The sequence below is a fragment of the Mastigoproctus giganteus genome, chromosome 4, assembly GCF_048544385.1.
Source record: "Mastigoproctus giganteus isolate SK-2022 chromosome 4, ASM4854438v1, whole genome shotgun sequence".
NCBI classification, from domain to species: Eukaryota; Metazoa; Arthropoda; class Arachnida; order Uropygi; family Thelyphonidae; genus Mastigoproctus; species Mastigoproctus giganteus.
The window spans coordinates 23,940,990-23,954,368 of NC_143578.1; the positions used below are offsets into that span (position 1 = coordinate 23,940,990).

A 13,379-nucleotide genomic window follows, 5' to 3' on the forward strand; every position below is an offset into this window, starting at 1 on the left:
TATAATATGATATGGCGAAAACAGCAAGTTCGTGCACCCATCCTGCCGGGTCCTCACCATTCCAGGCTGATGGTAGCGGTATAATGGTGTGGAGAGCGTTTTCATGGTGCATATTTTGCTCCTTGGTACTAATGGAGCAACATTTGAATGCAACAGGGAAATTGTTTCGGACCAGGCATATCCCTTCAAGGCTATAGTGCATACATCTGTGAATGGGTTCTTCCAATGGGATAATGCGCCAAGTCACAAGGCCCAAATTGTTAGACTCCAGGAAGGTGAGAGTGAGTTGATCCTACTATGGTCCTCCCCATTCACCAGAGTTCAGTCTAATTGTCAGTGGAATGAGGAGTAGAAATCATCAACCATCCTGTTTGCAACAACCGTTTCAAGCAATTGAGTCAACATGGAGGGTGTATGAACATCCCCGTGGCATGCTTTCGGTTTGAGTCCATGCCACAAGTAATTCTGTACAAAGGAACCTACTGGCTATCAGGTATTCTACATAAAGTATCCATTCAATATGTGTATATATAATGATCATAAACTCATTTTATTTCAGTAACAAGTTAATTTATTTGTTATAGGTGTCATCCTGCAAGTTGTGAGCAAAGAAAATGGAAAGTGAATGGTGCCCGTTGCCCAGCAACGCCTGACATCCAGAACTCCGTGCGAAATACTTAGCAATTTGCATAGCGCGAATATGGTGACCTCTATGAGATGCCATTTTAAAAATATTTATTTTCTTCTTGCCTGGTTTCTCTTGATGGTAATTGTACTGACGAAGGCGACCCCTGTCGAGACTTCAGATCGCTATCAGAATATCACCTTTGGCGCTCTACTACCAGAAACGTCCCGAATCACCTTGAAGAGACAATACACCAAGTACATAAAGGAAACGGTAGAGAATATTTTAAAAAACCGATACACCAATTTCACCTTCACCAAGTACTTTCACATCGCATCAGTTCCAGTGTCGCATCTGTCTCTTACCCCAACCCCAGATGAGGTCATTAGGAAGCTCTGTTACGAATTGCTAGTCAACGATGTTATCGCTATCCTTTATTTTACCAACTCAAAGGTTTATGGAAGGAATGCAGCGTCTGCACAATACATCCTTCAACTGACGGGATATTTGGGGATTCCTGTGATTGCTTGGAATGCAGATAACATCGGCTTGGAACAGGTAAGGTTTTAAGTGACATAACTTTTAGAGCAACTATTCCCATCACTGCATGATAATATCAAAGATTTATATCATGTATCTTGACTTCCACTTTATTTGATTTCTCCTTTTCTGTATTATACACTGAGTTGGCTTTCCATTAGCAACACCTATCTAATACCTGCTGGGGTTACCTTTTGCCCATGATACAGCCTGTACACATCTTGGCATGGACTCCATAAGGTGTTGCGGGGTGTCCTCTGGTAATGCTACCCATGTGTTGCACAACATGTCCATAATATTCGCATATTGTCAAGTGGATGGCCACAGCATCGAATGTCTACAACATTGATGTTCACTTCCATTGAGATCGGCTGAATTGGGCGGCCATAGAAGGACGGAGAAAAAGTCATTGTCGTGTTTCTGAACCCAGTTAACAACCTGCCTAGCTTTGTGGAATGGCGCGTTGTCTTGTTGCTAGACATCGGAGTTGTCTGTGGATGCATTGTCATTGTCATCGTAAAGGGATGTAATTGGTCGGCGATGACAGAAAGGTAGGTGTTCCCATCAAGCCGCTAATTAACAGTGATCAGAGGACCTAGGGCATGCCATGAAAACAGTCCCCAAACCATAACAACACCACTACCTCCAGCCTGCCGAACACTAACAGAGCATCCAGGTGCCTTGACCTCGCCTTACTTTCTCCAAATGCGTTTACACCCATCATATGATGTCCAATGTTGGTGCTGATGTGTCCATGGCAAGGCACAGTTTCTCGCAGTGAGCATGGGCACCCGTGAGACGTTATGAGGTGAGACAAATGACGCTCACCACAGACATCGATAACACGTGACTGTCCAACGTGTGAACTTTGGCTATAGTTGTTCCGCTGTTGAGTCAAGCACGGCACTCGTGACACCACAGATCGAGAGCACTTAACACTTTGGTTGTTGTCGAAATACTGGCACCAGCACATCCTGTCCCCACATTCGAAGTCGAAAAGATCTCGACTCCAGCCCATTCTTCCTCTCAGGCACTCAAAAATCGATCGCCATGTGTGCGAAATAAAATCTTATATCAGCTATTCCTGGCTTTCAACCTTCTCGAGCTTCACAGACCAGTCTAATCCTAGAAAAGGGTGGTGTTGTTAATGCAAAGCCAACTCGGTGTAAAGGACAAGTAATAAATATTTAGGCCGGTGATTTTAATCTATCTGACTATTTTAATATTTCTATCTTTCTCCCTATCTGTTTATTTAAATAAATAAATAAAATAAATTTTTCTGTTTTTACTTCGCTGAACTGCCACGTGGAGTCAGAGAAGTTATCTATAGAAATCCAACCGCCTTGTTATTAAAATCTCTCTCTCTCTCTCTCTCTCTCTCTCTCTCTCTCTCTCTCTCTCCAATTGCTTCCGATGTGTGATAGTTCCTGAAGGACATCGCTATTTTGGGAGTATTTTCGCAGGGATTCGCTTTATGTGGCTTGGAGTGGTCTGTTTACAGTTCCCTGCCAAGAGCATCTTTTGCAGTTTCGTATAACAGCAGTAGCAGGTTGTTATTTGAAGCGATTTCATTGGCCAGTATTCAAGAAAGATAGACAAGCTAATGCACCGTGTGTCGCTGTTGCGTAGTTGCTAAAGATAAGCAAGGGACAAGGGACAAGGTATTCTTGTATTGATTGCGGCCTCCAGGGTTACCCCTATATACCGCTGTAGCATCTGTAGGTTATTTATAGCCGGCAAGTGTGTGTAAGTGTGTGTGTGTGTAAGTATATATGTGTGTTGTGATGGTTGTTGTTTGCCGGCCCTGGAGTCTTAGCAGCCGGGAGGCAGGGAGCAAGCTACCTGCGTCCCGACTCCCGTCCCTAGCCACGTGGAGGCGCTCCAGGAACTATCTAAATTACACTTAGTGGGATTCCAACAAGTGGAATCCCGGTATAGTAAATAATGAATAGGGAGGATAAAGTAGGAGAAAAGAAAGTAGAAGAAGAAATGAGAGCAAAACACTCTCTCAGGAAAAAGAAGAAACAGGAAAGAGGAAAACACTAGTTGGAAAATCTAACAAGCGAGAGAGCTTGAAGAGGTAAAATTTTGAAGCCTGAAGGCTTGTACATTTGAAAGAAAGATTCCCCAAGCCGGGAAGGAAGCCCAACTTGCACCGACAAGGGGAAAAAGAAAAGTCTCAAGGAAAGAACATAGGTAATGTACAAGTGGCTATTAGATAGCCACTTAAAAGAATAAATTAAGATAAATAATAAATACTTATGTCACCGATATGAAACATAGCAGTAAACATATTAACAAATTACACTGCATAAGCAGAGAGTAAAATATACAATATTTACAAAATAAGTAATTAAAATCTTGGCTGAAAAATTAGTCAACCAAGAAATTAACAGAAATAGTCAACCAGAAGAAATGTAGAAACATATATACAAAACACAAAGAGACAAACAGAACTCACCCAAGGCAAAGATATGCCAAAGGCAAAACCAATAAATACTGTACAAATAAATTAGTTAACCGAATCAAAAGCAATTCTAAATTTAAATCTAAGTATAACAGATCAAAATAATAAGTTAAGTATTAAACAATAATTAATTAATATGCAGAGAAAATGTCTCTGCACAAGTAATCTAATCTATAAACATATGTACATAACCAGCAAGTGCAAAGCTGCTAACCACAAGCTGCGAAAAACAAAACTTATTTCAAATAACAAGACACGTAGAATTAACAATAATGCATAGGTAAGCATTAAAAAAAAAAAAAATGGATGGCAATTGCCAACAAAGCAATTGGATCTGAGAGGGCGGGGAGAGGTCCATCCCACCCCTCAGAACCAAAACCCATTTACAACTAAAAATGCTAGACCAAGAACTATATGGTACTAGCAAAAACCCAACTGATTGCAGCTGCAATCAGGCAGGAAAGAAAAATACAACAAATAATCAGCCCCGCAGGAAAACAAAATTAAATCAAAACACAAGCAGCAAGAAAAGCAGCCAGCAGTAAGACAGGCTAGAGAGGAAAATCATCTCACTCAACCAGAATAGCCAACTGAAGGTTCGATCTGAGGGAGCAGGGAGAGGTCCATCCCACTCCTCAGAGCCAAACAGACAACGCAAGAAGAGAAAAACTGTCTCTTCAACATAATAATGAGCTAACTACACAAGTAATGTACAATATAAACATTTAAGATTAACTGCTGATTTAAAACACAATAAAATCAGTTACTCTCAATTCTGAGAGCAAGCAACAAATCAAACAAAAGCACAATGATATTAACAAGATAATTACAGTATTTACAAAATACATACAATTTAACACAGAAAATCATTTCAGGCAACCCGGACAGAGTTCGAAGTGGGAGAGGGGAGGTCCATCTCTCCCACTCGGCCAGGCAAAAACCTGAAACAAGTCTCCAGAAAAAGACGCAAAAACTCTGCGTCCAAAACACAAGACAATTTAGGCAAGGAAGAAACTCCTGTCGAAAAAAAAAAAAAAAAAATCAATACAGTAATATATATAAATATTAAGAACAAATAACAAAATCAAGGGTTATTCCTTGATAAAGCCGCTCTTCTCCGGAAGACACTATTAGCAAAAGAAGAGAAGGCAGAAAGAGAGTCCGCCGACCCAACCAGGCGCCAAAAATCATCTAAATTATATACATTTGTACAGATAGACAATTGTTGTCTTAAATCCACATATAAATTACAATGTAGGACAATATGTTCAACCGTCTCCTCAGAGCCACAAGAGCAGAGAGGAGAGGGGACGAGTCCAAATCTATACAAACGGGAATTAATTCCATGTCCCGTGATTAAGAAAGTGGGAAATAACCCAAGTTGAAGCCAGTTAAAATTTTTATCTTTAATAAAAACACGAGGAAAGAAAGCGTATGTGATTCTGCCGAGAGAGGAATCATCCCAAGAGTGTTGCCACTCTTCCAAAGCAAGATTGGAAAGTCTGGCCAGATCAACATTTGTAGAGTTCTCATAATTATTAGCAAAATCTCCCACCGAGGCAGGAGAGAGATATTTCCTATGGTAAGACAAGAAATGCAATATAATTTCCAGGTAGATAGGGAGACGACCATTAATAACAAGCAGGGCATCAGTAGAAACAGTTCTACATGCCCTGCAAGTATAGAGAAGGAAGGACCGCTGCGCCTGCAGAAGGTATTTTTGGACCAGTGAATTAAGAATTCTGAAGCCCCAAGCGCCAGCACCATAGCAGACGATGGGGATGAAGATACACTTGTAGTAAAGACCAAGAGAAGACGACTTAAGATTCCAGAGGGAACGGGCAAGACGCAACAGCCAGCCGGTAAGAGAACGGATTTTCTGCCGAAGGTATTTACAATGGGGAATGAAAGATAAACGATCATCAATCACCACCCCAAGGTATTTATATTCACTTACCAATTTAACAGCCTGGTCAAGAATTTTAACCACAGGGGGACGATTACGATTCAGTAGGCCTTTCAGAAGAACCTGTTTAGTTTTAGGGACTGAAATGGAGAGTTTATGGAGGGAACACCACATGTGAAGATCATCCAAGATGTGGTTTGCTTTAATTTCCAATTCTAGACGAGAATTCCCAGGTACAAGCAAGGCAAGATCGTCGGCGTAGGCAATGTTGACAATATCATCATGAGGGGCATTTAGCCATCCATCAAGGACCACGTTCCAGCAAACAGGGCCAAGAACGGATCCCTGAGGACAACCCCTAGAAACCGGCCTCGTAACCGAGCAAAAACCGGAGGAGACCACAAGGCTTCTATTATCGAAATAACTAGAAATTAGTTTGTAGATAGGACAGGAGACCTCGGCCTCCCGAAACCTCGCCAGGACACTCTGCCACCATAAGGTGTCAAAGGCCCCTTTGAAGTCTACAAAGAGACCGAGAACGTATTTAGAAGGAGATGCTCGAACAGTGCTCAGGAGAAGATTAATTGCATCTGTAGTTGATTTACCTTGCGTGAAACCAAACTGGGAAGAAGAACAAAGATTTTTTGAGTTATAGTAACCCTTGAAACGTGAAACCAGAAGTTTTTCCAACAACTTGCCAAGAAAAGGAAGAAGGGAAATTGGACGATAAGAAGAAGGAGAGGCAACTGGATTGCCAGGACTCTTGGGAAGGATTTTTAAGTTGGCAATTTTCCAGCGATCAGGGAAAACACCAAACCGAAGGCAAGAATTCATTAGGATAGAAATAAGGATAGGTTTGATTTTCCAGATTCTTTTAATTACAGAAACCTCCATGAGGTCCAGACCTGGACTTTTGCCAATAGTAAGGGTATTAATGGCAGAATCAATTTCTATATTAGTGAAGGGATCCTCAGAAGAAGAGCCTTCAAACACAAGATGCTGTAATCTAAAAAGAGTTTGCTCATTGCTCTCAGGAACAGAGATGTCCCTGAGAAGCAATTCATCCAAGATGGCATCAACAGATGCCGACCAAGTTAAAGTTTCAGTGGAATTTGGAACATGGATCGAGGTCTGAGGAATATGTGGGTGGAGTTTAGAGGCAATGACTTTATAGGGTAAACCCCAAGGATCTGATTTAATAGTTCTTTCCACGAGACGAGCCCAAGCCTGGGCCTTCTCCTCTCTAATACTGTTGAAATATCTGTTGCGAGCTGCCTTATACAAGTCAGCAAGCCTATTTACTTCAATTGGTGGCCTGTTATTCCTTCTAGCTCTATTAAGGTTTCGCCTGGTAGTCCTAAGATCTCTTCTAAGAGAGGAAAGACCATCAGACCACCAGGGAACAGAATTGATTCGACGAGATTTTTTAAGAAAACTAAGGTCAGAGACCTCAGTAATAATTCCAGTTATCTTTTCTTCCAGGGAATTTGGATCCAATTCAGAAAGATTAGAGATGAAATCCTCATTAACCAAACTCAAAAGATTAGAGTCGAAAATGCTCCAGTCAGAACCCTTAGTTTTATAGCGAGGGAAATCATGATTAACTCGAGGGGAAGAAGGCCTAACAGTGGTGAACAGGTCAAAAGTGATAGGGTGATGGTCACTGCTCGACCAAGAAGTACGAACCGACCAATTATTTATACCGAAAGAAAAAGCACGATTTGAAAGTGTGATGTCAATGTAAGATTGACCCTGCGAACTGGAAAAAGTTGGGGGATTACCCTGGACATTATGGACAATTAAGTTTTTTGCAACGATGAAATCCTCAAGGAGATCACCCTTGGGGTTAGAAGTAGGGCTTCCCCAAAGGGGAGAAGAAGCATTAGAGTTCGTCATAATGATTAACGGAAGACCAGAAAGTCTGGTTAACAACAGTTCCAGGTAATTTAAGAACGGCTCAATAGGCTGTGCATACTGCGAACATCGCATGTACAAAGAGACGGCACAAATCCTACCGAAGGAACCCTCAAGACAGGCACAAGCAGCAAACTTGGAGCAGAGACTATTGATCTTAGTAACCGTGATCAGAGGGTCCACGATAACCAGAGCAGCCCAAACCCTAGTCACCGCGTTGCCTCCAACCCCAGAAGTATCAGGGATAGATTGAACTAACTGAGATTGACAGGGCAAGCCCTTAATCACACCTTTATAGGAGTATGGCTCCTGGAGAGCCAAAACAGAAAATTTATGTAAAGAAATTAAACTAGATACATCATTAATAACAGATAAACTTCGCTGACAATTTAATTGAAGGAATTTTACACTCATATTTACAACTGTAGTATGGGTACTATTCATAAGATGTCCTGAACCTCACCTGGTCTTGGGCCCTGAGATATTCGGGACAGGAAATGTCCTTGTAAGAATGGTCAGCTTTGCGTTTCCTAATTTTACAGTTGGGACAAACTATGGGGGAAGATTTACTAGGGCAATCAGAAATTTGATGGCCCTGACAACCGCAGTGCCCACAGGTGTGTTCAGGTGACCTACAATTTTTAGATGAGTGGCCATAGCCCAGGCATTTGAAACATCTAGAAGATATTATGAAATCCTTAATACCGTGGACTGACCACCCAATATAAATTCTATTATTATTTTGTAACAAAATATGCCTGATAGGGCCAGGGACCTCAATCACCCAGTGCTGGCAGTCCTTTTGCTTGGAATTCATCTTAAATCGAAATTTAACTAATTTCTTAAGATCCTCAAGGGAATAATCAGTGCCAATGAAGTTCTTATCATGAAGATCCTGGATGAAATCATCTTCAGAAGTGTCTTTACCAATGTCGTAGATAACTACCGTAGGATTTAATTTCTTTGGAGTGTCAAGAGAAAATTTAAAGTCTTTGAACTTCTGACACGATTGCAGGGAAACAAGGTCGGCTTTAGAAGCTGTTTCGATCACAATACCACGGTCCCGGACCTTGCGGCCCGCCTTAATTTTAATCTTTCTAAATTCGTCCCTGAATTGAGTAGTAATTTCTTTCTTTACTTCCTCACTAGTTTTTAAATCCGACGATTCAGAAGCTCGAACGATGATTATGTGTTGCGGCTGAATTGGACGCTGAGAAGATTGGGTCGGTGCCGTAGATGCCATGCTGGCATAGGTATTGGAAGGCAATGGAAGAGAAGCCAAAGGTGCACTGACAGAAGGAGCTGACCTTAAGGCACAAACATCCAGGTACTTGTGTTCCAAAACGTTAAAGATCTTAGTAACTTCAATCACAGTGGTTGCAGAAATATTAGGATCTGACTCCAAGACGCGAGTCAGCAGGTCCCGCAAACCAAAAACCGTGTCCACAGAAGCCTTCACAGTAGGGTGAGAGGGAGTAGAAGAAGTAGAACCCCTCTCATTACAAAACATATTAGGGAAATCTTTACCAATGTCACTAACCATAAGTATGGGATTCATATCAGCTCTCAATTCCACAGGGCCAATAGACAGGTTAGGAGGAGAGGACAAAGTATAGGTAGAGTCAAATTCTTGTGCACTTGAAGAGTCCATTTTAATAACTCAATGACGAACAACACTATAATAACCAAAGCTGGCACACTGAAAGATATGGTAGGGAACAGTCCTCACACTAAAATCAGTCAGAAACGCCCAATAGAACAGGAATTATGGACAACTCAAAACGTTACCACTAGAGGGCGCTGTAAAAATTCCAGAAATTAAGTAATTGAATTTTAAGTATTCTCCCAAAGAATGAGCTTTATTTAGAAAAATGCAGCAGGAAAATTTTGTTTGATCTCAGTAAAAAATCAGAAGAAATCGCACTAAAATGAAAGTAATCCTTTAGTTCCCAGAACTGGCCACCAGGTGGCGGTGTCAAACCGAATAACAGGCTGGGAAAAGGCTGTATACTAAATTTCACTTAAATCGGTTAAATAGGGGCTGAGATATGCCTCCTAAACTATTTCACATAAAAATGACAATTTCCCGGGATGAAAATAGGGTTTTGGTGAACTGGTAATATCTCCGGTAATTATTAGTCTATAGAGATGAAACTTCGTGGGTAGTAAGAAATGTCTGTCTTCATTACATATATGCAGTTTCCAGAGGAATAGAGTCACTAGTTGAGGAGATATTTTAGATCTCGTGAGCTTACCACCAGAGGGCGCTGGCGATCACTCCAGAAGAAAGAGGACAGTCTAAATTTGTCATTGAAAGAAAAACCAGGATGGTAGGGTCCATAGGAGCTGAGAAATATCCAGTTTTGATAAACAGCCAAAAAAAGCCCAAAGTCAATACTTAGGCCTAAGCAGATGAGGGTTGAGCTATGTCATCAATATATAAGTCACACGAATGTTGGAACACTTATTACCTGTTTCTGAGGTAAAGTTAACTCAAGTCTCACCTAAACTTTTTCACCTCAGCATACATAAAAAATAAAAACATCTTAAAATTAGAAAAGCAAAGTGGGTTTCTAATAATATGCACTTTAGTATAGTTATAAATGCAATTAGACAAGTCACTATGATTTCTTGCACCCCAGTGTATATAGAAAACTTAGTGCAAGGCAGTATCTACTCTAAGAAAGTACCCATGCTGCATCGAGAAATGGTGCTACTAATATTTTTTCGCAAAGATACAGTTAGGCCTTACCAAAACCATAACCATAAACACTCAAAATGGCGGATACCATAGGCAGCTGAATTTCTTGGTCTAAACTGTCCAATGTTCTCTTTCTGAACATCAGAGAACCATAAAAGTGTACAAATTCTCCATTCATTTCGCCCTCGATGCTTTTAACGTTAAAGAGTGGTTGAAATATTGTCAGCGACGTATTCTCGCTTCGAAGTCTTCGTCTGAGACCTCCCACCCCTCCCATTGCTTTCGATTTTCGAATTCCAGTTGCTCATATGACAGACTGTTTCGTTCAGCTTTGAGCGAAAGGTCATTGGTGTATTCTGGGGGAAATTTCTTAAAGCGTGTTTAGATATATCCGATGTACGTACTTGGAATAATGGAAGATTCCAGTTTCCTTCAGCCATTCGAAGCAAACTTGTTTTTTTTCAATTTTTTTCAATTTTTTTCAGTCATTTACCAACTAATACACATACTAGCCAAAAAATAAGAAACTTTGTAGTAAGACAATCACAGACGAAAGAAATGCAAATAAATGCGATTGATTTGGTTTCTCAAAAGCATCCACCTCGAAGGTTTTTTATTATTGGAAAGCAAGCCTTTCGTCCACATCTCAAAGGCAGAAAACCACTTTACTGCCTTTGAGATGTGGACGAAGTACAACGGCTTTACTACTCTTGAAGTAGTAAAGCCGTTGTACTCTAAGGAGGACTATAGAAAAATAGGACATCCAGTATTCAGAAAATAACATCTGAACTCAACCAAGTCCAGAACTGCCCTATGGCAACCCGTTCTTGCGCAAGGAATTAAATAAATTGGGTATTGGCAGTCGCATGCCTATTCGGAAGCCACTTATTCAAGAAAAAACAGAAAAATCCGCCTTCAGTAGTGCTGAGAACGTCATCATTGGACAATGGAATAATGGAAGAAAGTCATGTGGTAAGACAAATTTCGATACGCTTTGTTTTGTGCTGATGGTAGGCAGAGAGTGTGGCGAGAAACTCACGAAGCAGTACTGAACCATTCGTGTAACAAAACTGTCCTCGGTTTCGGGAGTGATGTGGGCAGAGGACTATACGGGCGAACACACCTTTCCGGTTCATCTCACTGCTCAATGGGATTGAGATCATGGATTGAGCCGGTCAGAGCAGATGCTTGAACTCCTTCCAGTGTATGCTTTGTACTGGTGGTAAAGTGGAGTATAGTGGAGATTAATATTATGGGGATTAGTGGCAAATAATGCACAGAAGCAAGCGTATACAGCATTAAGTGAAAAACACTTTCCATAAACACCTGTCCATCGTCTCTAATAGTTTCTCTATAGTTCTTCCTTGAATCACATCTACAACACCAGGTGGAAGTTTGTTCCAACAATGAATTACCCGCTGGTTGAGGTCAAATTTTCGAACGTCTGTTCTTCAACCACCCTTCTTCAATTTGCATATATGCCTTTCTTCATGTGTGTAGTCTGAACAAGAAGAATGCCATCGGCACAGAGCTTGCTCAATCCATTTCGAGCCTTAAACACCTAAAACAGATTCCCTCGCGGATGTTAGTTTCCAGACTCTGCAATATGCAGAAGTGAAGTCTTTCCTGGTAAGAGTAGCCTTTGTCTGCCCATGAATAACCTGGTAGCTTTTGTCTTTCCCCGTTCTAGCATATCCACGTGATTCCTAAAATTACGTTTCCAGACCTTGTATAATACTGAAGCATCCTGTCTGCAATTGTACAGCAAGTTCTCTGAGAACTTGCTGTACAATTATCCCCAAAATCTTTTTCGTTCCACTACCTCGGCAGCACCTTGCGTTTATTAATATTAGACTTCAACTGCCACTTCTTAGTCCATCTGCCTAATTTTTCTAGGACTTGTTTTAGTAGTACGCTTTGATTCCTGTCATTAACCAGCCTTTCAGCTTTGTATCATCAGAAAACTTAGACATTAAGCTTGTTATGCCTTCATCAGTATCATTAAAATATGTTGAAAAAAATAATAATAAGGGGTCCAGCACCTTATTAGAGCTGTTAGAGTTGTTAGAGTCCCTGAGGGACTCTAACAACTCTAGTGGAAGAAAACCAATGCCCGTTAATAATCACTCTGTCTTTTACTACTAGACCACACCTTTATCCATTGTAACTAAACTTCTAATTAGGTAACAAAGGACATGGGGCGATTGTGAATAACATTGCACAAAGAAGGGAGGTGTCGCCTTACTAAAAGAAATATTCGTATTAAAAACTTGGTATTAAAAGACAAATTAATATATTGGCTGTGACACAATGGCACTTAAAGAGTTTAAATTACTACGCAAAGCACGAAAAACACCAGTTGATGCCTTCATATGAAAAAAGTGGGTGTCTTTAATCGATACGAAAGCATTTTTCTGAGATTGTTCAGAGGCCTGTATGGATTTCCAGGTCACAGTATTTCAAACATTTCCGAGGAAATTTCCTTCCTTCGCTCACCATATACAGTTCCCTTTTATTTCTTACATCTGTGTAGACTGCCACCACTGTAATAGCACAGACTCAGAGCACATCCTCTTATCAAAGTCATATTGACTACTGTAAGATAACGATTCGTCTCAGTAATCCCTTCCATTCACCAGTGTGTGTGTATTGCTTTTTTTGGAAGAGTTTCCAGAGAAGTGAAATCGTAGATGTTGTGTGGTCAATAGTGAGACCCGATATATATTAAAAATCGAATTTTTACTCCTACATTGAAGTATTCTGTAATTCTGCTGCAACTTTTCTTGTGAACTGAGCAGCAAAACCTGTTCATTTCTGTTTTATCCAATACTGTGACATGTATAAATACTATAAATCTCAAAATATATCAGCTTAAAAGCTATCAAATGTATTTTTAAAAATTAGTTAGTGTTAAGGTCACTAGATGGCGTTAATTTACACACCACAAAAAAGTTCTATCACTGCTCAACAGGTGTTGCGTTATTCTCGTCTGTAAGCGATAAAGTTATTAAAGTTCTCATAATAAACTGTAGATGGCGCTAGTTTCGCCTATTAAAATACCACTTTTATTTTTAATCTGGTAATATATATCTAGGATGAAAAATTATTTCTTAATAATTTCTGTTTTCTTTCCTTTTTTCCTGCTGACGAAATGGATACAGAATCAGGTACTGTCAATATATTTTGTGTATTTAAATATAGTATAAAATTAAGCCTAATTTATTGG

General features: G+C 40.3%; 1 protein-coding gene across 1 annotated transcript in view; it reads left to right on the forward strand.

Annotated features, from left to right (window-relative positions):
* The first annotated feature begins 722 nt into the window (after positions 1-722).
* Positions 723-13,379, forward strand: part of LOC150086472 (glutamate receptor ionotropic, NMDA 2B-like) — a 31,315-nt gene continuing 18,658 nt past the window's right edge. The window contains exon 1 of the mRNA XM_090371411.1: positions 723-1,183. Within this exon, the coding sequence (XP_090227537.1) occupies positions 764-1,183 (420 nt within the window). The 5' untranslated portion in view covers positions 723-763. The remainder of the gene's footprint in view (positions 1,184-13,379) is intronic.